General features: G+C 42.6%; 1 protein-coding gene across 2 annotated transcripts in view; it reads right to left on the bottom strand.

Annotated features, from left to right (window-relative positions):
* LOC128744557 (alpha-1,2-mannosyltransferase ALG9-like) overlaps window positions 1-26,658 on the bottom strand; it is a 102,193-nt gene that overhangs the window by 56,384 nt on the left and 19,151 nt on the right. Inside the window, exons 2-3 of one of the 2 annotated variants that reach the window (XM_053841644.1) lie at window positions 15,647-17,271; window positions 15,338-15,562 (exon numbers count right to left, since the gene is read on the bottom strand). The exons of the other annotated variant lie outside the window; for it this stretch is intronic. Coding sequence (XP_053697619.1) covers window positions 15,799-17,271 — 1,473 coding nt within the window. The 3' untranslated portion in view covers window positions 15,338-15,562; window positions 15,647-15,798. Of the gene's footprint in view, window positions 1-15,337; window positions 15,563-15,646; window positions 17,272-26,658 lie in introns of those variants that run through there. 2 annotated transcript variants of the gene reach the window in all.

Raw genomic sequence — 26,658 nt, forward strand, 5'->3', positions numbered from 1 at the left:
TTTTAAATTTTTAACAGTACATGGCGGAAGATAGTTCCTATGCCAATGTATGCACAACCAGAATGCTCCTATAATATTTCAGGATTTTAAAATCGTGATTAAAGAAGCCAAAAAAGACATCGCGGTCTTGGACTTAGAGTCATCGGTCTGGATTCGAAATACATCTTACATCTATACCTATAAAAATGGATTTCTGTCTGTCTGTCCGTATGTTCCTTATAGAATCGAAAACTACTGAACCGATCGGCGTGAAAATTTGCATGCAGGGATTTTTGGGGCTGGGGAAGGTTCTTATAATGCTTAGAGACCCCCCCCCCCACTAAGAGGGGAAGCTCCCATACAATTCTATATCTATAAAAAAGGATTTCTGTCTGTCTGCCCGCATGTTCCTTTTAGAATCAAAAACTACTGAACCGATCGGCGTGAAAATTTGCATGTAGGGCCTTGCCTTGGGGCCGGGGAAGGTTCTTATGATGTTTAGAGACCCCTCCCCTACTAACCCAAGTAACACACTTGGTTTTAAATAAGAATTGACAACGGATTTAAAACAAATCGAATTGCTAACATTTCGTTTCCACATACTTAATTACGACCGGATTAACACTGAAACAGCGCCTGAAACGAGCTAAAATATAACATGTTTGTGAAATATTTCAAAGTGACGCCTATGCGTTGCATGGTTTTTGTACTACCAACTGAAAAGCTTAATCGCGCTGTTGACAGAAATTTTTTTTCCTGATATTTCCCTGAAGTTATATTTACATTTACAAGCAAATAATGACAGACATTTTTCGCAAGATAAAATGGCTAAAGTTATATTTCGGTAATTCATCAATCACTCAAAGCAACATTGTAGCCTTCAAATAACCCATACTAAAGTGCAATTTTAAATTTATCGTGAACTTTGCCATTCTACTTCCGAAAAATTGATGCGCTCAAGATTTACTTTTATAAGCAAAAGTTGAGTGGAATTGAAATAAATATCATTTTTTGACAATCTCACAAAACATGCTAATCTCTTTGAAAACCGGTGGGATATTTTATATTAATTATGTTATATGTCCCTTGTATATATAAAATCATTCTACAACACAAAAATAATGATCTATTACATTATATTTTGGCGCAGTCATCGGCCATGTTTATACAAGATTGCATTCAAATGAGCACACCGATAACCGAAAAATTCGAAACCAATCAAAAGCTTTACTGTATGCATTTTGTTTCGCGTTAACTTACAACTGATTCACAGTTAATTTTTATTTGTGAAAGAACTTAAATTGCGATCAAAAAATACCCAGAATACTCATAAATTGGAGCATTTAAGCTCAATAAAATATTGCAATGTTGCGAAAATGTGTAAAAGTTATGGATCTGTGCTGTACTCATTGTCATCGCTTCACCGCTGTTCAATTCGCCACTACGAAGTTGCTGATATTGGTTTGATTTTTGTGTGAGAAAAAAAGAGAAGGAAATATTTTTGCTTTTGTTTTCACGTAAGTTTTGACAATTCGACTTGGAGTTTCGTGTGAGTGCGAACAGGCTTAGAAATCTCTTTTACTTTCGTAGTCACGAATACTCAGTTGTAAATGTTCAATAAAAACTTAGCTTTACAACCGAAATGCAACTTTAACCTGTCATTCTGGCTGAAAACATCGGCGTTAGAAATAAAACATTTTTATAACATCTTGTTTTCCATGAAACTTATTTATCATTTAAATGCAACTGTTTTCTGAATATTTTTCTAAAAAACATGTTGCAAGTGTTACTTGGGAAGGCCTGCCATACAAATGAAACACAAATTTCTGTCTGTCTGTCCGTATGTTCCTTATAGAATCGAAAACTACTGAACCGATCGGCGTGAAAATTTGCATGTAGGAGTTTTTGCGGCCGGGGAAGGTTCTTATGATGGTTAGAAACCTGCCACCCCACTAAGAGGGGGGGCTCCCATACAAATGAAATACAAATTCCTGCATAACTCAAGAACTAATCAAGCAAATGGAATAAAATTTGGAATGTGGGTGTTTTAGGAGACAAGATTCTTTTCTATGGTGCATTGAGACCCCTCCCCACTTTGGGAGGGGAATTATGACCCCTCTCCGCTTTAGGGTGGGGGGCTTCCATACAAATGAAATACAAATTTCCTCATAACTCGAGAACTAATTAAGCAAATGGAACCAAATTCAGCATGTGAAGGTTTTTGGAGGCAAGAATTTTTTCTAGCCATTTGTATGGGGGCTCCCATACAACCAAAATACAAATTTCCACCTATCAGGTATATCAGGTATCAGCATCTTTGGCTCGAGCAGCACGTTCCTCACAATCATGTGGAAGATTTGTGCCTTGTCCATCTTGCCCGTGTTATCATTTACCTGATGAGAACGGGAAGGAAAACAGGAGGAATAGGAAGGGGTGGATGAGGAATTTGAACAAACACAAACATATATATACCGAGAGATTTTTGTACCCCCGAGGGGATACTGCAATCCTTGGTAGTTAACTTATCAAAAGTACACCCCCTGGGGGGTATACTCATGATAAATAAGAGCTTATAGCTCAATACCGCTTTCGGTAAGGAACATCAAAATGTCTCGTAATTTTAGTTTCCTAAAATCCGATTCATTTAAGACGTAGGATCCAAAGATCCTATGACGCAATTGTGCTACTGCAGGACAGTTGCAAATTACGTGATATGGTGTACCGTAGTCGGATTCACATAAATTACAATCGTAGCCATATGATAATTTGGTCTGCAGTGACCAGTCAGTGATCTGACAAGAATACTGCAATTTACCTTTGAGTGTTGCAAAAGAAATTTCACAACCTTCTCACAAGGCTTAACAATGAAACTTTTCGTTTGACGACAAGTTTCAAGATTTTCCCAATAACGTTCATGTTCAGATGAAAACCAAGATCGAATCTTTTGTTTTATCCAACATGCCGCAATTGGTAAAGCAGGTTCCGGTCCGAAAACCGACTTTTCTGCTCCAGATCTTGCTAGTTCATCAGCCCATTCATTTCCGGTTATACCAGAATGGCCAGGAACCCAAACCAGATGAACGGCATTTAGAATGCTTAGTTCTTCTAATTGGGTGTGGCAGGCGATGACTGTTTTAGATTTAGAATTAGCCGCACAAAGGGCTTTTATAGCGGCTTGACTGTCAGAACAGAAGTAGATAATCTTGCCTATCAGTTCTTTCTGAAGTGCAAACTGAGCTCCGCACATAATTGCAAAGATTTCAGCTTGAAAAACGGTGCAGTAACTACCCAACGAATAGGATTCCTCCAATTCCAGCTCACGGCAGTAAACACCAGCATCCGCGCGACCTTCGTACAAGGAACCATCGGTATAACAGACCACATAGTCGGAAATTTTCCTTTCCATGTAGCCTGACATCCAATCCTCTCTAGGAGGAAAGTCACTTGAGAAAGTCCTATACGGGAAAGTACGCATGAGCGTTACATCGCTAGGAGCAAGGGCAAACTTGTCCTCAGCAACAATTTGCGACCACAGTCGAGTATGACCAGTGGAACCGTCCACAGACTGCCAAAGGCCAATCGCGTGTAGTCGATAAGCACATATTAGTGCCTCTTGCTTCAGGTGGAAGTGTAGAGGTTTAATATTGAAAATAGCTTCTAGGGCGGCAGTAGGAGTTGTAGTAAATGCACCAGACATTGCCATTAAACACATCCTTTGAAGATGGTTTAGCTTTGTCTGGACAGTCACAACTTCCCCTCTCTGCCACCATACAAGACAACCATACGCCAGTATTGGTCTGACAACGACCGTGTATAACCAGTGTATGTATTTGGGTTTAAGCCCCCAAGAGTTGCCAATTGCTCGTCTACATTGCCCAAAGGCCATGCACGCTTTTTTAATTCGGAAATCAATATTTGTGGACCAGTCAAGCTTGGAGTTGAGAATCAACCCCACGTACTTCACTTCGCTCACAACATCAACATCCGAATCGTAAAAGCGCTGAGCGCGAGCTCCATTGGTATTTCTACGTCTTGAAAATAAGACGATAGATGTTTTGCTCGGATTTACCGAAAGTGCAGTTTCTCGGCACCACGTTTCTTCGACACGTAGTGCCTGCTACATTAAGTCAAATAATGTGCTTATGCACTTTCCAACTACTAGGATGAGATAGTCATCCGCAAAACCATATGACGGATAGCCTAGACCATTGAGTTTCCTCAATAGGCCGTCCGCCACAAGGTTCCATAAAAGAGGCGAGAGAACGCCACCTTGTGGACATCCACAAACACTTTGCTTCCAAATGCTTGCTTGCCGTAAGGACGAAAAAAGCAATCGGTTACTAAGCATTTGTTCTATCTACTTTATGATTATTGAAGGCGCATTATGATAACGAGCAGCCTCCAAAATGGAAGCGAAAGATACGTTATCAAACGCGCCTTCAATATCCAAAAAAGTTCCTAAGCAAGATTCCTTTTGTGAAAAAGCAACCTCAATTTTATCCACCACATCATGTAATAAAGTGGTTGTAGACTTGCCACTTTGATAAGTATGCTGTGCTGAATGAAGAGGAACTTCTACTAAGCTTGTTTCGCGGATGTGGTGATCAACAATCCGCTCAAGTGATTTAAGCAAGAAAGACGTTAGACTGATTGGTCTAAAACTTTTGGCTTGCTCGTATGTCGCGCGTCCACCTTTAGGAATAAACTTAATGGTTATTTCACGCCATTGAGTTGGGATGTACCCAATAGCAATACTACACACAAACATCCTTCTCAGAATGTGTTTGAAGTACTTGAATCCTTTTTGCAGTAGAATAGGGTATATTCCATCTGTTCCAGGAGATTTGTATGGAGAGAAGCTGTTCACGGCCCACTCAATCGCTTCAGTTGTGACAAGTCTCCGAGCAAAAGCCCATGAGTCTAAGCCACCTAAAACGATTTCTGGATCGTTTCGAACTTCAGGTTCCACACAGCCCGGAAAGTGACTATAAAAGAGACATTCCAGGATTTCATTGTCATTCGAACAGTATTCACCGTTCGAACTTCGAATGTTATTAACCTGATAATCTTTCGATTTTGACAGTATTTTATTAAGTCGACTTGCCTCGCCGAAACTGGAAACGTTGCTACAGAACCTGTGCCAGCTCGTGCGTGCTGAAGATCGTAAAGCCTTTGCATAGGCTTTCCGGGCCTGCTTGAAAGGCTCCACGCCATCCCTCCGACGTCTATTCCAGGCTCTCCTGCATCGTTTCTTTAGTTCCGCGAGATGAGAGTTCCACCATGGTGTTCCTCTAGTCGTTTTAATAGTTTTTAGCGGGCAAGCTACTTCAAAAGCTTCCGCAATAAAAGATGTTGTGACATCTACAGCCACATCCAAGTCGATCGATGACTCAATCGTCGGTTCGAATCCTTGAAATTTCGTCGCCAGTTCCTCCTCAAAGAGTTCCCAGTCAGAAAATCTCGGATTGCGAAATGTTGCAGCGTTCAAGGAGACACCCAAATGATATATAAAATATATAATAATATAAAATAATATAATAAAATAATAATAAAATAATATAATATAAAAATATATAAAGCAATGATCAGATATTGGTGTCTCATTTGAAACATGCCATTGTGCCAACTCATGACTGATCCTGTTAGAGCAGAGTGTTATATCTAACACTTCCTCTCTACCAGCTCGTATGAAAGTTGGACAATTGCCAATGTTGAGTATTCCAAGGTTGGTACCACTCAAATATTCCATCAAATTAGAGCCTCTCAGATTGATATCCGAGCTGCCCCAAATGATGTGATGGGCATTGGCATCACTGCCTACAATGAGCGGAAGCCCACTAGATTGGCAGTATCTCACCACATTTCTGAAATCGTCGCTGGGAGACGGTTCATCGTGTGGTAAGTATGCAGAACAGTAGACATAGCGCCTATGGACATCATCCACGACGAGTTCTACTGTGACTGCAGAAATATCTCGAGTAGTCAACTCAGAGATAAGGCATGCACTAATTGACCTATGCAACAATATGCTTTCATATGCTATACTTTCATTCGACGGATATTGGAAACCAGAACTTTGCTGTTTTCAGCAAAACTGGTATGACAAATCCTCGTTTGATGCCCAGGGCATGCATCAAACGAGGATTTGTCATACCAGTTTTGCTGAAAACAGCAAAGTTCTGGTTTCCAATATCCGTCGAATGAAAGTACCCCTTGCGAAAATATGGCTCCTGAACCAATGCGATGGTGACAGAGCCATTAAAAAGTTTTTCGCATAAATACAAATTTGCTGCCCGTTTGTGTTGAAGATTTATTTGTGCGACTCTAACTATTTGACTAGCGGAGTATATGCACAAACAATCTCCAACACAGATCAGACAGCAAATTGTAAGCGAAGCCAATTAAGCCAGAACGCACTTGGCGTAAAACCCATAAGGGAAATTGGGCAGGACTACTATGCTGTTCCCACGAAACGCAAGGGACAACAAAGATCGACCGTACCAGAGCCCCGCATGGCACAGTAGGGGCAAGATGCCCAAAGCACTCCGTTCGCGACTGGCATGTTTTCACCCCTCCAGCCATTGAGTCATCGGCACGGAGATAGACCTTGACTTAGGGGCACCTGATTTGCCGACTCCCGGCAGGATCAGGTCCCGTGGCTCAATTTTTGCCCAAACGTACAATTCGGCACCAACCGCCAAAGGGCGTAAGTGCAGATTGTGTAAAACAGACCGATTAAGAGTCTGTTGGGACCCATTGGGGCCGATGCCAGTAAGGTTTCAACTTCGGTAAACTGGCGGCTATGTTATTGGACATGATTCGGACACGATATACAACACGACTTAGGGCTAGCATTTGCGACGAGCTCCCCTAGTAAAGTCACGTGATAGCGACTTGAAACGGCGAGGTGGCAAACGGTGCATGTGTCTCCGTCCCGAAAAACCTGGCAGGCCTTCAAGTACGTTCCAAATCTATCGACCGGCGACCGCCGGGCGGGAGTAGGTTCAGATGCTTTTTCCTGATTTACGCCGATCTGGCTCTGAGGTGCAGTTGCCCATAAGGCGCTGCCCCAACCCTCGCATGGTTCTCCCTGTTCCATAGATCGCCATGGGATCATTAAAGCGACTACTTCAAATGGGTTTGGATAGCGGCTTGAAGGGGGACCCTTTAGAATCAGAATGAGTCTTCTAAACAAATTTACAGCAAGTGCGGATACGGTGGAAAACCCGTTCGCGAGGGGAGGCATCCAACGTTCTCCACCAAGGGTGGAGAAGGATGCAACCCGAAGTGCTAGTGTGGGTGGCAAGGGCAGCGGTACGCCTGCCACGCCAGACACAGCGATGAACGGCCCATCGCTAATCAAGGCGATGGGAAAGAATAGAGAGGAACTACCCAAAGTGGTAGCTGCGTCACAGCAGCTCAATTTAATCATCGAGTTCACGTCAGGTCGCGGCAATTTCTCCAAGGACCTGAAGCAGAGCTTGCTCATGCTTCGGAGAACCTTGTGTGCTGCGACCAAAGTGCATAACGACCTCGTGGCGCATATAGGAGAGGTGAAGACCGTGAAGGCGTCGAAGTCGGTACAAACGGATGCCTGCTCGTTGACGGCGTGTCGCAACGTGGCCCTGGAAGCCACGGAGAGCGCTACCAACAGCGGTAAGGCATCTGCTAAGCGTCTGAGACAGTCCCCGGGGGATGGCACCCCTGGTGGACCAAAAAAACGCCTGATCGGTAAAAGCCCTTAGGCTAGCGAGTTGGTGGAGCCAAACGACCAAGCAGCGGGAAACACCAAGACGGGTGGCCCGTGGATCGAGGTCACGGCCAAGCGGAAGAAAAGAAGAAGCTCCACCAAAAAGAAAGCTTCACCTAAACCGACAGGGAAGCGAGCGAAGAAGGGCGACGCTCTTATCCTGAAAACCGACGGGTCGAAATACTCGGAGGTTCTGAAGGCCATGAGAGGAGATGCCCTACTCAAGGACCTGGGCGCGGACGTGCGGAGCATCCGCCGCTCACGCACGGGCGAAATGATCCTTGAGTTGAAGAAGGACGCCACCAAGAAGAGTTCCGCATATAAGTCGATAGCGGAAGGAGTGCTCGGGGAGGGAGTGCAGGTACGTGCTCTCACACCAGAAATGACTCTCCAGCTTAAAAACCTGGATGAGATCACCGATGTGTGTGAGGTCGTACAGGCCCTCAAAGAGCAAAGTGGAGTGGTGGTGGCAACCGAGGCGGTTCGCCTGCGTAAGGGTCCTGTCGGGACCCAGGTAGCCACCATACGACTTCCGCTGGCGGACGGAAATGAAGCCCTGAAAGCTGCTAGGCTAAAAGTGGGGTGGTCGGTATGCCCACTAAGCGTGCTGAAGCAATCGGAGGCTTGCTTCCGATGCTTCGAGCACGGGCATAAGGCCTGGAACTGCAAAGGGCCAGATAGGAGCCAATTGTGCAGGAGATGTGGCAGTGCTGGCCATAAAGCAAGGGACTGCGCGGAGCCTCTCCAGTGCTTGATCTGTACCGGTAAAAGGGACGCAAAGCACGTAACGGGAGGTCCAAGGTGCCCGGCTGGTGTGCCGGCGACCAAGCCACGATCATAGTGCAAGTGACACAACTCAACCTGAACCACTGCAGCACGGCTCAGCAGCTGTTACACCAAGCAGTTTCCGAGTCGGCAACGGACGTTGCCATCATCTCGGACCCATATCGCGTCCCTGCCGGAAACGGCAACTGGGTGTCGGATGGGTCCGGGACGGCGGCTATATGGACAAGCAGGTTTCCGGTTCAAGAGGTTGTGTCAACCGCATACGAGGGATTTGCGGTTGCCAAAGTGGGTGGAGTGTTCTACTGCAGCTGTTATGCTCCGCCGAGATGGTCTATCGAGCAGTTTACGCGGATGGTAGACCGAGTATCAGTTGTGCTGACTGGTCTAAGGCCGGTGGTTGTGGCGGGAGACTTTAACGCTTGGGCGGTAGAGTGGGGAAGTCGTCGCACGAACCATAGGGGTCGGATTCTGCTTGAGGCTCTGGCAAAGCTCAACGTAGATTTGGCCAACGTCGGCACCACAAGTACCTTCAGTAGGAACGGTGCGGAGTCTATCATCGACGTGACATTTGGCAGTCCTGGTCTGATAGGAGACTGGAGGGTAGATAATGGCTACACTCACAGTGACCATCAGGCGGTCCGCTATGGTGTCGGTCAGATAACGAGGCGGCAGGTGGCGAGTAGAGCCAACACTCCAACCACCCGTGGATGGAAGACATCATACTTCGATCCCGAAGTATTTGTGAAAGCGATCCGGAGAGAGTGCGGTGATCGCGGTATGCCCGATCCGAACGCTGATCATTTGGTTGAGGTACTGTCGCGATCGTGTGACGCTTCCATGCCTAGGAAAGGTCGACCTAGGTATGGCAGGTCACCGGCTTACTGGTGGACAGATGAAATTGCGGAACTCCGCGGAGCCTGCTTTCGTGCGAGGAGAATTATGCAAAGAGCTCGTTCAGACGAAGGCAGGGTTGAATGTCGAGTAGCACTTGTTGCTGCACGCGCAGCGCTTAAGAGTGGGATAAAAGCTAGTAAACGAGACTGCTTTGAAAGGTTATGTGCTAGTGCCAATGCGAACCCGTGGGGTGATGCCTACAGGGTCGTAATGGCAAAGACCAAGGGCGTAATGGCGCCCGCTGAGCAATCACCAGAGATGCTGGAGCGAATCATCGAGGGCCTCTTTCCGCGCCACGAGCCAAGGCCCTGGCCCCAGGCCGCTGAGTCGTCCCACGGCCGACGTTCCAGTATCTCAGCCCATAGCGTAGGATGGTCGGCCTCCCAGCCGAACATCCAAAGTAACGTGGGCGACGGCGGTTTGGAAGTCGGGGAGGAAGTGACGGTTACGAACGAGGAACTCATCGATATCGCTAAATCCCTAAAGGTGAGCAAGGCACCGGGGCCAGACGGTATCCCGAATATGGCCATTAAAGCGGCTATTCTGGAGGCTCCCGAATTATTCGGGGCAGTAATGAATAGATGCCTGGAAGCTGGCCACTTCCCGGACAGATGGAAGCGACAGAACCTGGTCCTATTGCCGAAGCCGGGAAAACCTCCGGGTGTCCCCTCGTCATATAGGCCGATCTGTCTACTCGATACTGCCGGCAAGGTGCTGGAGAGGGTTATCCTTAACAGACTCGTACAGTACACGGAGGGTACAAACCAGCTGTCAAGGAACCAATTCGGCTTCCGAAAAGGCAAATCTACGGTGGATGCCATCTTGTCTGTCACTAAGACAGCTGAGGTGGCAATCCAGCCCAAGAGGACAGGTATTCGTTATTGCGCAGTTGTCACGCTCGACGTGAGAAATGCGTTTAATAGCGCTAGCTGGGACTCCATAGCCAGCTCGCTTCGGAGCGTCCAAGTGCCGGTGTCGCTGTACAGAATTCTGGATAATTATTTCCAGAATCGTGTGCTATGCTACAACACGGAGGAGGGTCAGAAATGCGTTCCAATCACCTCAGGGGTTCCGCAAGGTTCCATACTGGGCCCGGTGTTGTGGAACGTCATGTATGACGAGGTGTTGAGGCTAAAGCTCCCGGTAGGGGTGGTGATTGTCGGCTTTGCGGACGATATCACCTTGGAAGTCTACGGCGAATCTATCAGAGAGGTTGAGTTGACGGCTGCCCACTCTATAAGCATTGTTGAAGATTGGATGCGATCCAGGAAACTGGACCTAGCGCATCATAAAACGGAGGTTATTGTGGTGAACAACCGCAAGTCGGTGCAGCAAGCAAATATCAGCGTCGGGGACTGCACTATTTCGTCAACGCGGTCCTTAAAACTTCTGGGAGTCATGGTCGACGACAAGCTCAAGTTCGGGAGCCACGTCGACTATGCCTGCAAGAAGGCTTCCACAGCTATTTCGGCATTGTCTCGTATGATGTCTAATAGCTCTGCGGTATATGGCAGCAAGCGAAGGCTTTTAGCCAACGTGGTCCAGTCCATACTCAGGTATGGCGGGCCGGTGTGGTCATCGGCGTTAGGTACCAAAAGCTATCTAGCCAAGCTGGAAAGCACCTATCGTCTCATGTGGTTAAGAGTGGCGAGTGCGTATCGCACAGTTTCACATGACGCAATCTGCGTCTTAGCGGGTATGATGCCTATTGGTATCATCATCAGCGAGGACGTAGAGTGCTTCAACCAACGTGGAACTAGAGGCATACGGAGTACCACAAGATCGGCCTCGATGATCACATGGCAGCGGGCATGGTCTGATTCCACAAAAGGCCGGTGGACACATCGACTTATCCCGGAACTATCCGGGTGGGTCAACAGGCGCCATGGCGAAGTCAACTTCCACCAGACACAGATTCTGTCAGGGCATGGTTGTTTTAGACAGTATCTGCACAAGTTTGGGCATGCGGAGTCCCCCGAGTGTCCGGAATGCGCGGACGTCGAGGAAACTGCAGAACATGCTTTCTTCATGTGCCCTCGTTTCGCGGGCGTGAGAAGCAACATGATGGCAGTTAGCGGACAGGACACTACTCCGGATAACTTAGTCCAAAGGATGTGTTCTAGCTCGGACGTCTGGGGTGCGGTCAATGCGGCTGCTACTCAGATCGTACTTGAGCTACAAAACTGCTGGAAAGCCGATCAACGGCGAATAAACAGCCTAACTACCATAGTCCAGTAGTTATCTAAGAGTGTGCGTTAAGCACAATAGCCCCTCCCTGAAGTAATACCGATAAGGTGGTTCCAGGGGGGATTGAGGCTGGAGACTCGAGTAGGGTTTTAGTGGGTCTGGATCTTCACGATCTTCACGGGATACCAAACCCCACTCCCTGAGCTGTCTTCTCAGGTGTCTGATAGCAGATGTCCCTACTCGTTAAAAAAAAAAAAAAAAAAAAGACCGATTAAGAGTCTCTCTCTCTCTGTGCTAAGCCAGCTGAGAAAATAACTCTCTCCCGGTGTGCTCACACCCCGCAGCCGCGCCCTCCGAAAATCCTGCGCCGAACTGCATGATTTTTTTTTTTTTTTTTTTCCATGTTGGGTATTTTTATCACTGCGACCATTTGTTTGATCTATTGTGATATATCCCCCATTTTACTATAGCTATGTTGTCAAGATGACGCACCACTATTAGAAGCGACCGTCATTGTTTGACTAATAGCATTTGTCCAGTCCGGTGATACATTTCGGATAAAGTGCACTACCGTACTGGGAATTGTTCTCCAAATATCAAAGGGTTCTAACAGCCCTCTGTTGAAGAACCTTAATCTTTTATTAAAAATTGCCGGACATCGGCATAACAGGTGTTCCGAGTCTTCCTTTTCTATGCCACAGAAGCGACATATATCATCTTGAAGTTTTCCCATTTGCTTCAGATGATAGCGGCTCGGACAATGTCCTGTTATTAGACCAGTATAGATGCTTAGATCTTTCTTTGAAAGCTCCAGTATTTTGCGAGTCATAGAAATGTTTGGAGAGATAAATCGTTTCGACTGCCTAGCATTGAAGGTGTTATTCCAATTTGATTCCACTTTCCTACATTCCCATGCCTTCAGCTCCATTTTTAAAACAGAAGCAGATAGGCCGCAAAAGGGCTCAGGTCCTATAAATTGATGAGAAGATCCGAATCTTGCAAGCGCATCAGCCCTTTCATTTCCATCAATTCCACAGTGACCTGGGACCCAATATAAGTTGACTTGGTTACGGCAAGATAATTTTTGGAGTGATTGAATACATTCCCAGACGTGTTTTGATGTGCATGTCGCCGACTTTAAAGCATTTAGAGCTGCTTGACTATCGGACATGATGCATATATTTGAATGTCTATAGTTTCTGCGCAAGCACACAGTAGAACACTCTAGAATTGCTTGAATTTCAGCTTGGAACACAGTTGGCCATCTACCCATAGAAATTGACATGTCTATTCCTGGGCCAGTTACTCCTGCTCCCACTTGGTTGTCCATTTTTGAACCATCTGTGTAAAAAACCGTCGAGCCTTGGCGAAGATCGGGACCACCGTCTTCCCAGGAATCACGCCTAGGCTCAAATACACGAAAAATTCGGTCAAAGTTGTATTTTTTCGCCATCCAGTCTTCATTATTGATTACCAGAGGATTAATACTAATAGTCTTTAGAATACTGAGATGACCTGTAAGATCACCATCAAAGAGGTTCATAGATCTTTTGATCCTCAGAGCACTCTTTTCAGCTTCTAATTGTATGAACTGATGCAGTGGAAGCATATAAAGTAAAGCATCCAATGCCTTCGACGGTGTACTTCTCATTGCACCTGTTATTGAGAGAGTGGCTAGCCTTTGAAGTCTTTCTAGCTTTTTCTGAGAAGCTTTCTCTTTTGTTTTTGGCCACCAGACCAACGAGGCATAGGTAATCCTGGGTTTCACAATAGCCGAATAGATCCACTGGATCATCTTCGGTTTCAGTCCCCATTGCTTACCAAAAGTTCTTTTACATATCCATAGAGCATTTGTAGCTTTGTTTACTGCTTGCTCTAGATGTGTGTTCCAATTGAGTTTTCTGTCAAGAAATACTCCAAGATATTTGACAGTGTCTGAAAGTTTCAAGAGTGTTCCTTTCAAACTTATGTTACTCAATGTAACTTTTTTTCTTCTCGTAAATGGTATGATAGTAGTTTTATTGGCATTAATGTTGAGGCCCTGCCTATCACACCATGATGAAATAAAATTCAAAGCAATTTGCATCCGGTCAGCGATGATAGAGTCAAATTTCCCACGAACAATTACGACTATATCATCTGCGTAGCCAATTATTTCAAAGCCTAAGGCTGTCATCTCTTGAAGAAGATCATCAACTATTAAAGACCACAATAGAGGTGATATTACGCCTCCTTGTGGGCACCCTTTCATTGCTCTAACGCTAATGGATGTACTTCCAAGTTTTGCTGATATATCTCGTTTTGATAACATTTCGCCAATCCAGTGGATAACGGATACATCGAAACCACGTTTCATCATAGCCGCAATCATTGAACTATGGGATGAGTTATCAAATGCGCCTTCTATATCTAGGAAGGCTGCTAGTGATATTTCTTTCGCTTCAAAAGACTTTTCCAGTTTCCTTACAACCGTATGTAATGCTGTTACTGAAGATTTACCTTCTAGATATGCAAATTGATATTTGCTCAGAGGGTTTTTAACTAAATATGATGATTTTATATGCTCATCAAGTATTTTTTCCATTATTTTCAGCAGAACAGACGAAAGGCTTATCGGCCTAAAGGACTTTGGTGAAGTCTTGTCCTTTTTATTGGCCTTCGGGATAAAAGTGACCCGCACTTGTCGCCATGCTGCTGGAATATGGCCTAGTATCAGGCTGGACTGATAAAGGTTTGTCAGAGTAGGTGTTAAAAACGCCTTGCCCTTCTGTAGTAGTACAGGAAAGATTCCATCCCTACCCGGTGATTTGAAGGGTTCAAAGGAGTCAATTGCCCATTCCACTTTGCTTCTCGTAAAAATTTTTTTGGCCAAAGTGCATGCATCATTCCTGTTTCTGTCTAGCCCAGTTATTTCATTCACTATTTCATGAATGTCTGTCCTGGTTTCAAGAGTTACAGTTCTCGATGCCGGTGTACTTTGGTCTTCGTATGAGTTAATGACTGAGCATGGAAAATGTGCTTTCATCATTAGCTCTAATGTTTCTTTAGTAGATTTAGTAAAAGAGCCATCCTCTTTTTTCAAGGTACCTAACCCATTTGAATGATCTTTAGCGAGGATTTTCTGCAATCTTGCTGTTGCTGGAGTATTTTCAATGTTCTCACATGTATGCCTCCAGTGTATCCTCTTTGATCTCCTTATTTCTTTATTATAGGCAGTGAGGGTTTGCTTATATGCTTCCCACTGTTGTGTCCGTTTGGCCTGGTTGAACAGTTTCCGGGTTTTCTTCCGAAATTTATCTAAGGTTTTGTTCCACCAAGGTACATCTCTATTAGTAGAGCGTTCCTTTGTAGAACAGCTTTTATGATACGCTTGTAGGATCAGGCTTGAAAGTTGCGTTGTGTTGTTTTCTAGCTCTTCATACGTTTTTGAGCAACCTTTCAAGCTATTGACTCCTACTTTAAGATTCAAATCATATTGCTCCCAGTTTGTTTTCCTAGGATCTCTTATAATTTCATTCAGTTGTTGATTAGCTTCGTAATCAAATATAATTTGCTTGTGATCGGACAGGGATTCTTCGTCCGAAACATGCCAGTTCTTTATTCTATCAGTCACCGTTGGACTGCATACTGTCAGATCAAGAACCTCTTGTCTTATTCTATTTACGAAAGTTGGTTTGTCCCCTTTATTACATATATCGATTTCATGCGATGATATAAAATCTAAAAGGTACTCACCTCTCTGGTTGGTATCTGTGCTGCTCCACACTGTATGATGCGCGTTTGCATCACATCCAATGATAAATGCCTTGTTATGTCTCTTACAATAAGAGACCAGATTTACAACCTCCGGTGGAGGTACTTCTCCCATGTCTCCTGGAAAGTACGCTGATGCAATACAAATTTCAGTTGTGCCATGGGTCGTTGGCACCTCCATCATGATTGCTACGGTATCTTTTGTAATTAATTCTGTAATAGGAAAGAAATTTGCCCTTTCGTTTACCAAAATTGCAGCTCTGGGCGAGAGCTGGCTCTCAGCGTAAATCAACTTACATGAATTTGTAGGGATTCCTTGTATCCTACTTTTATTAGTCCATGGCTCCTGGATCAGTGCTACATCCAGTTTGCTTTCTGTGAATCTTCTCCAAAGTACAGCAGTTGCCCCCTTTGCATGATGAAGATTCACTTGAACAAATTTTATATTTTTATTGAATTATTTTGTTTGGGTTGCCGCGTTGGCGTGGTAGACTTTGCTTCCCAACGTTAGCTCCGCGGTTGCCAATATTTGGATTAGCATGGAGATTTATTTCTCTATACTCCGGTGCTGATCCCTGATTTGCCAGTTCGACTTTTGTGGTACGAGCAGATTGCTCCGGGTTTAGCCCCGCATCTTGGACACCACTTGATCCTGGGATGTCACTGATCATTTCAGTATCACCAGTTTCTTCGTGGGTCTCAATGACGCTAGGGTTACTCCTGAGCGCTGACACCCCACTTAATTGTTTTTTTCCTTCGCCTGGCTTCGTTTCTGTTTGATTTCTTTTATGAAACTTTTTTCTGATTTGTGCATTCCCGAATTTGAAGTCGAGCACAAACTCACTGCTCTTGATCGAGTTCATGGAGACTCCATCGACAGTAAAAATTAATTCCAGATGTTGATTTACGATGTTGCGTTGGAGTATTCTCCACGCATCAACCGCTAATCCATCATTCTGGCTCTCTAGAAGTGTAAGAATTCTCTCATTACTGTCTTCTGCACTCCATGGGAAGAACCCAATCAGTATTTCTGGACGAGGAATATCTTTCTCGTCTACTGCTACTAGTTCTGCTCCCTCCCAAGGTTTAAGGGACGGAACGATAGTTTTTAGCCAGGTTGCTGTTTCCTGGTTTTTGCAAAAGATCACCAGATAGCCCGATTTGAACGCACAGTGTCCAAACTTAGGTTTTAGAGTGTCTTTTCTTTGCTTTTCTACTCTGATCAAAATTTCATTTTGCGTAGCTATTAATTGTTGTGTGGTGAGTTCTATGTTAGGATAGCTTCTTGGTAGAATACCTAACTTTACACCACTGACAACATCTCGGTATAATGGTTGCATCTTACCCTCAGTTCCTCTTGATTGCCCTGAGTGTCTAATCATATCGATGCGCCGCTGTACAGAAGTGGATGCTGAGGGAATGTTAGCTTTCCAATTCTGACGTCGTATTTTTTGTGGACGAGGATTGCCACTAGTGTTTGACCCATTTAAGTCGGAATTCCTGGGACGTTTGGTTACGTCGGATTGTTCTTGTGGGGTTTGAGCCATTCGGAATGCCTCCTGGCGGCTGTACCCACTATCGACTAGTCTCTTGAGACGCTTTTGGCCTGCTCCACTTAACCTTTTCCTTTTATCGTTAAGTGGGCCGCAAGATTGCTCCATTGCATGTTCCTGGAGCTGTTTTGGCACTCTCGAGAATGGCGTTGATATTAATGTTACGTTGATGTCGTCGTCATCACCGTAATCATCTCTACCATCGTCCGCTTTTTCCGGAGTGTTCAAGATTGAAGATGAGCAGGAACGAGCATCTTCGACTGAATTGCTTTGTAGTTTCAGATCCTCATCATCCGTTATCTGCTCGACGCTCATCCGTGACTCGCTCATCGTGGAAATCCGGAAAATTGATATTGTAGTTTGGTTTAGCTATAAGTCGCACAAAAATATATATGTAACTGTTTTATTGACTGTTGTGTTGTTTTCGTTTATTAATATCGCGAAAGCATGAAATGACATTTTGTTGAAGATTTGTATTATTTAATGACAAAAAAAAAATATATATATATCTATAAAATAAATAAATAAATAGAAAGAAGAAAAGAAGAAAACAAAAAAAAAAAAAAAAAAAAAAATAAATAAATAAATAAATAAATAAAATTAAGAGTAATAATAATAAAAAAAAAAAAAAAAAAAAAATACTAATAATAATAAAATAATAATAATAATAATAATATAATAATAATAATAAAAATAATGATAATAATAAGAATGTCTGTAATAGTAATAATAATAGTAATAATAATAAAATAAAATAATAATAGTTCCAATAATAATGATAATTAAATCAGATCGAATAATAATTAAATTTTGTGGACCGGTGTTGTTTGCTATGTGAGTAAGCCTATACGAGTATACACCATGGTACCGTAACTGAAACAATATCAATGAACGTTGCATCGTTTGCTTGTGTCTGCATGATTAGGTAGCCGGAAACCACACGGCGAGTGTTCCACCTTCTCTGTCTGCATACGACAACCAAAGTTGCGTACCACCAGGTGCGCAACTTTGGCTACCGTACCCAGCGTTACCAACCTTCCAGATTTGTCTGGATTCTCCAGACTTTTCGATGCCTAATCAGACAAAAAAAAGACGTTTTTCAAACGTTGTCTTCCATTAGACCAAATGGCAGCCAGACTTTTTTCAGACACTCCTATTCTCGTTTACCAGATTTTCGTAAAAACCGGTTGGCAACGCTGACCGTACCCCAGCCGGCACCTCGTGGAGGTAGAGATAGGAGTTAGAAAACAGAGGTGATATATTTGCACATGTTCACTCATTTGCCAGCCTTCTTTTCTATGGTGCATTGAGACCCCTCCCCTCTTTGGGAGGGGAATTATGACCCCTCTCCGCTTTAGGGTGGGGGGCTTCCATACAAATGAAATACAAATTTCCTCATAACTCGAGAACTAATTAAGCAAATGGAACCAAATTCAGCATGTGAAGGTTTTTGGAGGCAAGAATTTTTTCTAGCCATTTGTATGGGGGCTCCCATACAACCAAAATACAAATTTCCACCTAACTCTAGAACAAAACAAGCAAATGGAACCAAATTTGGCATGTGGGTGTTTTGGGAGGCATTTTTTTTCTACGGAGCATTGAGACCCCTCCCCTCTTTAGGAGGGGAATTATGACTTGAAGGAATTATGGTTTGAAAGCAGAAATTTTTTTTATGATGGTTTTAGTCCCCTCACCCCTGTGGTAGGGGGATAAGGACTCTCATACAAATAAAACAGAAATTTTTGCGTAACTTAAAAACTAATCGAACTCGAGAAATTTTAAACTCTTCCATAAAACATTAGTAAAAAATAAATTAAATTAAATAAAATAATAGTCAATAACAAGATCACCAAAAACTATCAATAGTAACACTAGCTGATGCAGGGCGAGACGGCCGCATGCCGCGAATGTTGCATGCAACCCGCCGTATTTTCCGTAAAATGGTACATCTCGCGTAAGGGTTTTCGCGAAATGGTATTCCGCGAAACTCTATATTCCGCATTATGGTCAACCGAGAAGTGGTGTTCCGCAAAATGGTATTCGGCGAAATGTTATATAATCATGGCGAATATATTAATGCTATCCGCTTTATTTTATCAGACTAAGTAATGTGGGGAGTTATCTTCTGTGAGGAAAATTTGTATATTAAACCACCTATGAACTCCTCAGAAACTTGCAAAATTCGAGATTGTGACAAAGGTCATCCGAAATTCACGATTTATGTGCAACACAGTTTAATTTGTGGTAATACGAAATTTGTCGGGTCAGCTTGTAATTTATAAATTACAATATCTCGAAGGCATTCGAAAGATTATATTCAAAAGATGACAGCTTCGCTCGTAAATATAGCAGAAAACTTGATGAAGTATGAATTTTGAACTTCAAGTATGCTCTACTGCCGAAAAAACAACACGAGCTATTTTTTTGAAAACTTCTCAAATGAAATAAAAAAAATACCATAAAGGACATTGTGGAATTGAATCGTAGAGAAAAGCTGCTCTATTAAACAATCTTCTCTCTGTCATCGCTGAAAGAAAATTGTGCCTGTGTGAAATCTTTGCCGATTAAGGGGGGACCCTACTCTACAAGACCGAAAAATAATAGATTTTCGTGAATTTTTTTCAGATGCTCGAATTATAGTTAAGTGTTGGTTATTTTGCTTATTGGTTAGGGTATATTTGAAGATATGTTTTGTATTTTTTGGATACCAGAATAGTGATTATCTGAGAGAGATTCGCGGATAGGAAAAAATCGTACGTCAAATGCAGCCAGTTCGAACTGTCAAATGCAGCCAGTTGTTATTATTGGTCAGAAATGGAAAAGTGTTGGTAACTCATAGAAGTTTTCGTTTGGTAGTTCTTTAGGAAAACACAAATAAGAAATTAAATTTGTCTTATTTTTTTCGTTGTAAATTAGCTAAAACACGTTTGATAATATTTTACGCTAAGCATACTTACGAATTACTCACAAAAGTACTCATAACGTGTCATTTTACATGCAATAAACTATGCGCTTCCGATTTATCGTATGTTGCATACAGTATTTTTGCAAAAGCTGATGCGCCATAGACCAACTAGCACCAAAAAATGTCACTGCAAGACACGCACTTTTCACGTCCAATGTCGAGTTCATGCACGCGCTTCAACAGTCAGCCCGAAAATGAACACAAACATAATAAGAAGAATAAAAACTGTCAAAGAATGAGAAAAAGAAAACCGTCTTCGCGACTCTCTCTCAGGTGATTATTATGCTGGTGGCAGGTGGGCGCGTGAATGCCCTCTAGAAAATAGTTCCTTGCTGGCGGTACGTGCCGGGAACCTACGGAGTAACGTAGATTTCAAGGATGATTTTGAAGCTTCATGTCAATACCTAAATTGTTACGTAGCGGTTTTCGAAAACTCGAAAAATTACCAAAATGGCGGCAATTTTTCCGAGAGAAAGGTGTTCTTTCATCAAAAATCGCCAATTAAGAGCTCATAAAAAAATTGAAAAATTGAGATATCAAAAAACGGCTACGTAACAATTTAGATAATTCATTTTAACATGCTGAAAAAAAATTTCGCTTCCTCAGTTCGAAAACAGACACTGAGGAAGCCTGCAAGTCGTAGGCGAAATACGTATCTGTCGTGAATAAAATACACATAGAATTAAATTGGATAAGTTTTCTTATTTTTCTATTTTTAGGAAAAAATTTCAGCCGAATCGGTTCACTAGATTCTGAGATACACGTACCGCCAGCTAAAGAAACATGGTTTCGGGGAAAACGCGTTCAAAGTTTCGTACAGCAATGGACTTTCCTTGAGGAGACTTCACATTATTTGCCGTAAGTTTTCAACGAGATTAGATAGAAAAAAATCCTTTTGGCATAACATTTCTGAAGGTATAAGCGTCTCGAAAATGCAAAAAACTAAAATTCGATTTTTCCGACTTTCCAGAGTAGGGTCCCCCCTTAAGAAAAAATCGCGGCCGAACTTTAATATAAACTTAGAAACAAATATTATTGTCATAGGTATTACTTTTTTGTTAAGTATTATTACACTCAATAGAGGTGTAAATTAAAAGAATATTGTTACCTCAACTGGCAAAAACAAAATGTTTATAATGCACAATATTACTATGGGACAGTAATGCTTTTATTTTGCATGTGGAACTGTTCAAGTTTGATACTTTTTGGAAAATTTTTTTTAACAAAGTCCGTCTAAATTACAGTTTTTTTAGGCAAATTAGGATATAAATAAGCTACTTCCGTGTTTTTTCTCAAAATCGATAAAAAATCATACAGGACAGTTATGCTTTTATGGGCAGATAAGCAGCCTCATAGGAACTCCAATTTACGCAGCCTACAGCTGAAGCTCCGATTATTGTAGTTAACTATCTTCTGTTCATAACACTTACTCAGCTCATTGTGCCAGCACATAGATACTGGAAGCTCACTCAATCGATATTAGCGGAATTGGAATAAAATATCCCTTATGACGGCTATTGAGCTCCTCTTTTCATGCTTCCTCATTTCAGCTTATATTTATCCACATTTACATTTACATTTATTATAGTCAACAGATAAAGTGTAATCTTAATGACAAATATCTATTTAAAACATATATGAACTAACCTAGCACAAACATTTTTTAAAATAACGCTTATTGTTTTCACGAGACACATTAAAATCAAACACTTCATAGCAGCTATTAAAAACCCGGCACATACTAAGCACTGGTTCGTGTAACCCATAGTTAGTTCTATAATGTGGATTGACGAGAAAGGCGTGCGAACGAAGATTAAGTCTTCTAGTGTTGATATCTAGGCGACTAAGCAATTCAGGACAATCGATATTTCCTTGAAGGAGATCGCCGATGAAACGAAACGAAGCCACATTGCGCTTTCCTTCCAGCCGTTCTAAATTAATCAGCTTGCAACGGCTTTCGTAACTCGGCAGGTTACGTGGGTCACGTCAGCGTAGGTGTCGCAGAGCAAACCTAATAAATTTGCGCTGAAATGCTTCAATCCGATGAATTGCATTTTGGTAAAAAGGTGACCAAACAATGGCGGAGTATTTAAGCATAGGGCGAATCAAATCTTTACCTAGATTTATTCGATTAAAATTTTGTGCTTTTCGATTCCTTTTGCTTTAATTTTCTACTATTTTTTAACATTTGTGGTTTTTTTTTGTAAAATAATTTTACTAAGATAATTATTTATTTTATAATGAATGAAAATTTGGAAGTTTTAGACAATATTTAGCATAATAAAAATGATCAGTTCGCTACATAAGAGTGAGCCGGTGCAGTCGTGTTTATTTGATTTTATTTTATTTGATAGCACAAGTTGTGGAATTTATCCTGGTTGAATTAAGTCGTGTATTAAGTAATTGTGGTGGGCTAATTGGTAGAAAGTGATTTTAAGATGATTAAGAAATTTAAAAAATATATGTGCTTTTTACCGCTTACCGACAAAACGGCGGTAGCAGCCAGGTGGAAGGAGCACTTCCAGACACTATTGAATGGAGAGGTAAATGAGGAGATCAGCAGGGACAGGATAGAAATTGTAAGCGATGGTCAAGCTGTGGAGCCACCAACACAGGAAGAGGTCAAGAAGGCAATCAGTGAGCTGAAAAACGGTAAGGCTGCTGGGAAGGACGGTATCCCGGCTGAACTTCTAAAAGCGGGGAGCGAGCGGCTGTACGAAGCAATCCACCGGATCATTGTCAGGATCTGGGAGGAAGAACAAATGCCGGAGGAGTGGTTGGATGGCCTCATTTGCCCAATTTTCAAAAAGGGACATCGAATGGAGTGTAAAAACTATCGAGGAATTACATTGCTCAATTCTGCCTACAAGGTGCTTTCCCGTATCCTGTTCTGCAGACTGAGACCGTTAGCGGAGTCCTTCGTCGGCGAGTACCAAGCGGGTTTTCGTGAGGGTCGCTCCACGACGGATCAGATGTTTACCCTGCGCCAGTTGCTAGACAAGTTCCGGGAGTACAACTTGCAGACACACCATCTGTTTGTGGATTTTAAAGCGGCGTACGATTCAGTTAAACGAAATGAGCTGTGGCAGATAATGCTAGAACATGGTTTTCCGACGAAACTAGTTACGCTGATTCGTGCGACGCTGGATGGATCCAAATCATGCGTTAGAATAGCGGGTGAGACCTCAGCTGCTTTCGTGACGTTGGATGGACTGAAGCAAGGGGACGCACTCTCTAACTTGCTATTCAACATTGCCTTGGAAGGTGCATTACGAAGAGCAAACGTGGAAAGGAATGGAACTATCATCACGAAATCTCACATGCTTCTTGGTTTTGCGGATGACGTCGATATCATCGGAATCAACCGTAGAGCAGTAGAAGAGGCCTTTAGGCCCTTTAAAAGGGAAGCAGCGAGATTGGGACTTACCATTAATACCGCCAAAACGAAGTACATGGTTGCTGGTAGGGAACGTGGGAGCTCAAGTGGTGTTGGTGCCGTGGTGGAGTTAGATGGGGAACGATATGAAGTAGTGGAGGAATTTATATACCTTGGTACACTCGTGACATGTGACAACGATGTAAGCCGCGAAGTGAAACGACGAGTTGCAGCCGCGAATCGGGCTTTCTACGGATTACGTAGCCAGCTGAAGTCCCGTAGTTTGCAAATTCGCACAAAACTGGCGCTCTACAGAACACTAATCCTCCCGGTGGCCCTTTACGGACACGAATCATGGACGCTAAAGGAAGCTGATCGGCGAGTGCTTGGGGTTTTTGAGCGTAAAATTCTGCGATCTATACTTGGTGGCAAAATGGAAAATGGAGTGTGGCGCAGACGCATGAATCACGAGCTGTACCAAGTATACAAATATGCTGATATAGTGAAGGTAGTGCAATGTGGCAGGCTGCGGTGGGCTGGACACGTGGCCAGAATGCCCGATGAAAGAGTAGCCAAAACTATTTTCAGCAGAGAACCAGGAAGAGGCCGTAGACTCCGAGGCAGACCCCGCACCCGGTGGGTGTGTGCTGTCGAAGACGATGCACGTTCAGCTGGTGTTCGTGGGGATTGGAGAACGGCAGCCCAGGACCGACGGTACTGGAGGACTATAATTCGTTCGGCGCAGGATCGGTAACGGACCGTTGCCACTAAAGTAAGTAAGTATGTGCTTTTTATTCGGTTATTAAGAGAAGTGATGAAACGGTGCTGTTCACCAAAAATGGCGTCGGTTGTTTTAGATCGATAGGCGTCTGGTATTGAAGCGGAAAATATCAGCTAAGTTGTTGTCTCAGAACACTAGTATTGTCATTAAATGACCAAATTTTGGTGGTTGCTCGATTTTGCAAAGTGAATGCTTACATAAAGAAATTGTTTCGTGAGGTTTGCATAGCGCTAGTATTCGTTTGCTACGCTGAAGAAAAAAGGAAACAGTGTTAGTGCAAGGCTTTTTCTGATTCTACCTCGGATGTTGGTGATGACATTTTTTTATTTGTTTCTTTTCGTGAATCGTGTGGAATCACGGGAATGACACTTCCAATACCAACCTGTACAAAAAAAACGTAGCCAACATAGAGCGGGCCCAAGCTGACAGCTTCATAGATGGGCTCAAGCTGACAACCGAGTCGGATGTGTAAATTGTTAAATTTTGTTAGTTTTAGTTTGATTTTAGCCAAGGTTTTAGCGTCACATGGCTGATGCCAGGCAGGCAATTGATGCGAAACAAAAGAAGCTGTGAAAATGGTTAGTTAAATTCGTTTTGTGAAATCGCTTTACGTTTGCCGCCTTTTTCATGTGAGCAACGAAAATGTGACGTCATATCAGCCCCCTGTGTGGAATGCGCATTGACGTAGAGCGATGACGATGATGACTTTTGCAATAAGCCTTTGCCGGTAACCAATGTATGCGTTTTCGTTTATGTTTAGCAGCAGTGCATGCTGGGTGTGATGTGAATTAGGGTTAGGAGCAAATGAGCGCTAGCAGGTTCGGATGAAGTGGACATGCATGAAGTGGTGTAGTGACAATGACTGTGAAAGATAAATGAACCATGGATTAACAGTGAACCTCAAAATTACAACTTTCAAAACGTTTGAACGGAAATTCCAACTGCAGTGCAACAAACTTGACTTTAGTTATAATACATTGTATTATTTAATACATCTAATATAATATTTATTATATGACTATTATATTATTATACAATATTATATATACGTTATACTATTTTTTCATAGTGCTATATTCATATTCATATAACTATATTCATATAAATCTATATGCCAATTGTAAAAGGGAGGGGAGGGAGCATCAGGGTATCGAATGAATCAAAGACTGGATGAGGGATGTGGTAACCAGCCCAAGTCATATAAGGTCGGAGAGGATATTGACGCGCCTTTCAAACACACAAATCATCACGTAAGTTCAGTTTGCACGGCGAAGTTATCTATCGTGTGGCCGGATGTCTATGCTGGAAGGAGTGTTTTATATTCCCGTGGAATCCTGTAAGCGACTTTGATTACAGATCCACCTAAATCCCTTTTAGTCCTTCACGAACAGCATTGGCATGAAAGTTGCTGGGTAGATAAATTCGATTGTGCAGTAATTCTACTTGCATACAATGGGAAACCCTTGAGGTGATGGTGGCTATTCCCATACATACATACATACATACATACATACATACATACATACATACATACATACATACATACATACATACATACATACATACATACATACATACATACATACATACATACATACATACATACATACATACATACATACATACATACATACATACATACATACATACATACATACATGCATACATACATACATACATACATACATACATACATACATACATACATACATACATACATACATACATACATACATACATACATACATACATACATACATACATACATACATACATACATACATACATACATACATACATACATACATACATACATACATACATACATACATACATACATACTTATTTAGCATAATAAAAATGATACTTTATACCAGAGACAGACATACAATTGTACCAGCGTTGTACCTGTACAATTGTATGTCTGTCACCGCGTACAACGATAGAATCACGCAAGCAAAGTGGTACAACGGTGGTTTCCGTACCTACCTCCTTTACCGTTGTACGAAGGTACAACTGCTCGATTTTTACTGCGCGCAGCGCCATTGACTGGTAGTTGTGATAACAAACACTAAGCAGAGTTTTAAAATGGTTATTATTTTGGAAGATTTTGGCAAAGATTTAGCGCTAAGCGCTCGGCATCTTAGAATTTTATCTTAGAAGTTTATATTTCGCGAATAGAAACGAAAACCAACGCTTAGACCATGCGATTAGAGAATATCAGTGATGAGCACAACCACGTAGAACGTACAGCAGTATGTCTGTCACCCTTCCGTTGTACATGTACAACGCTGTACACGTACAACGCTGGTACAATTGTATGTCTGTCTAGGGTATTACATTAAAAATTGTGATTCGATAGTACGTACGTTTCGATAATACGTACGCTAAACGATGCGCGGGTGTGCGTACTATCGAGGTATGCCTGTATTTGAAACTATTACATGTCCTCTTTAGCAGGATAGTAGAGTAGTCAGTGAAATATACTTATTTAGCCTTTTGCGGCTGAGGTGCCCTAATTTTAACGATTATGCTGACGTGGTAGTCTGCTGGACACTCAAACTTGACTTAATAATTCTTATTATTGAATTATGTACATTCAAATTTTAATTATTTTAGAATTGAGATCATATG

This window comes from Sabethes cyaneus, chromosome 3 (genome assembly GCF_943734655.1).
Source record: "Sabethes cyaneus chromosome 3, idSabCyanKW18_F2, whole genome shotgun sequence".
Classification (NCBI taxonomy): Eukaryota; Metazoa; Arthropoda; class Insecta; order Diptera; family Culicidae; genus Sabethes; species Sabethes cyaneus.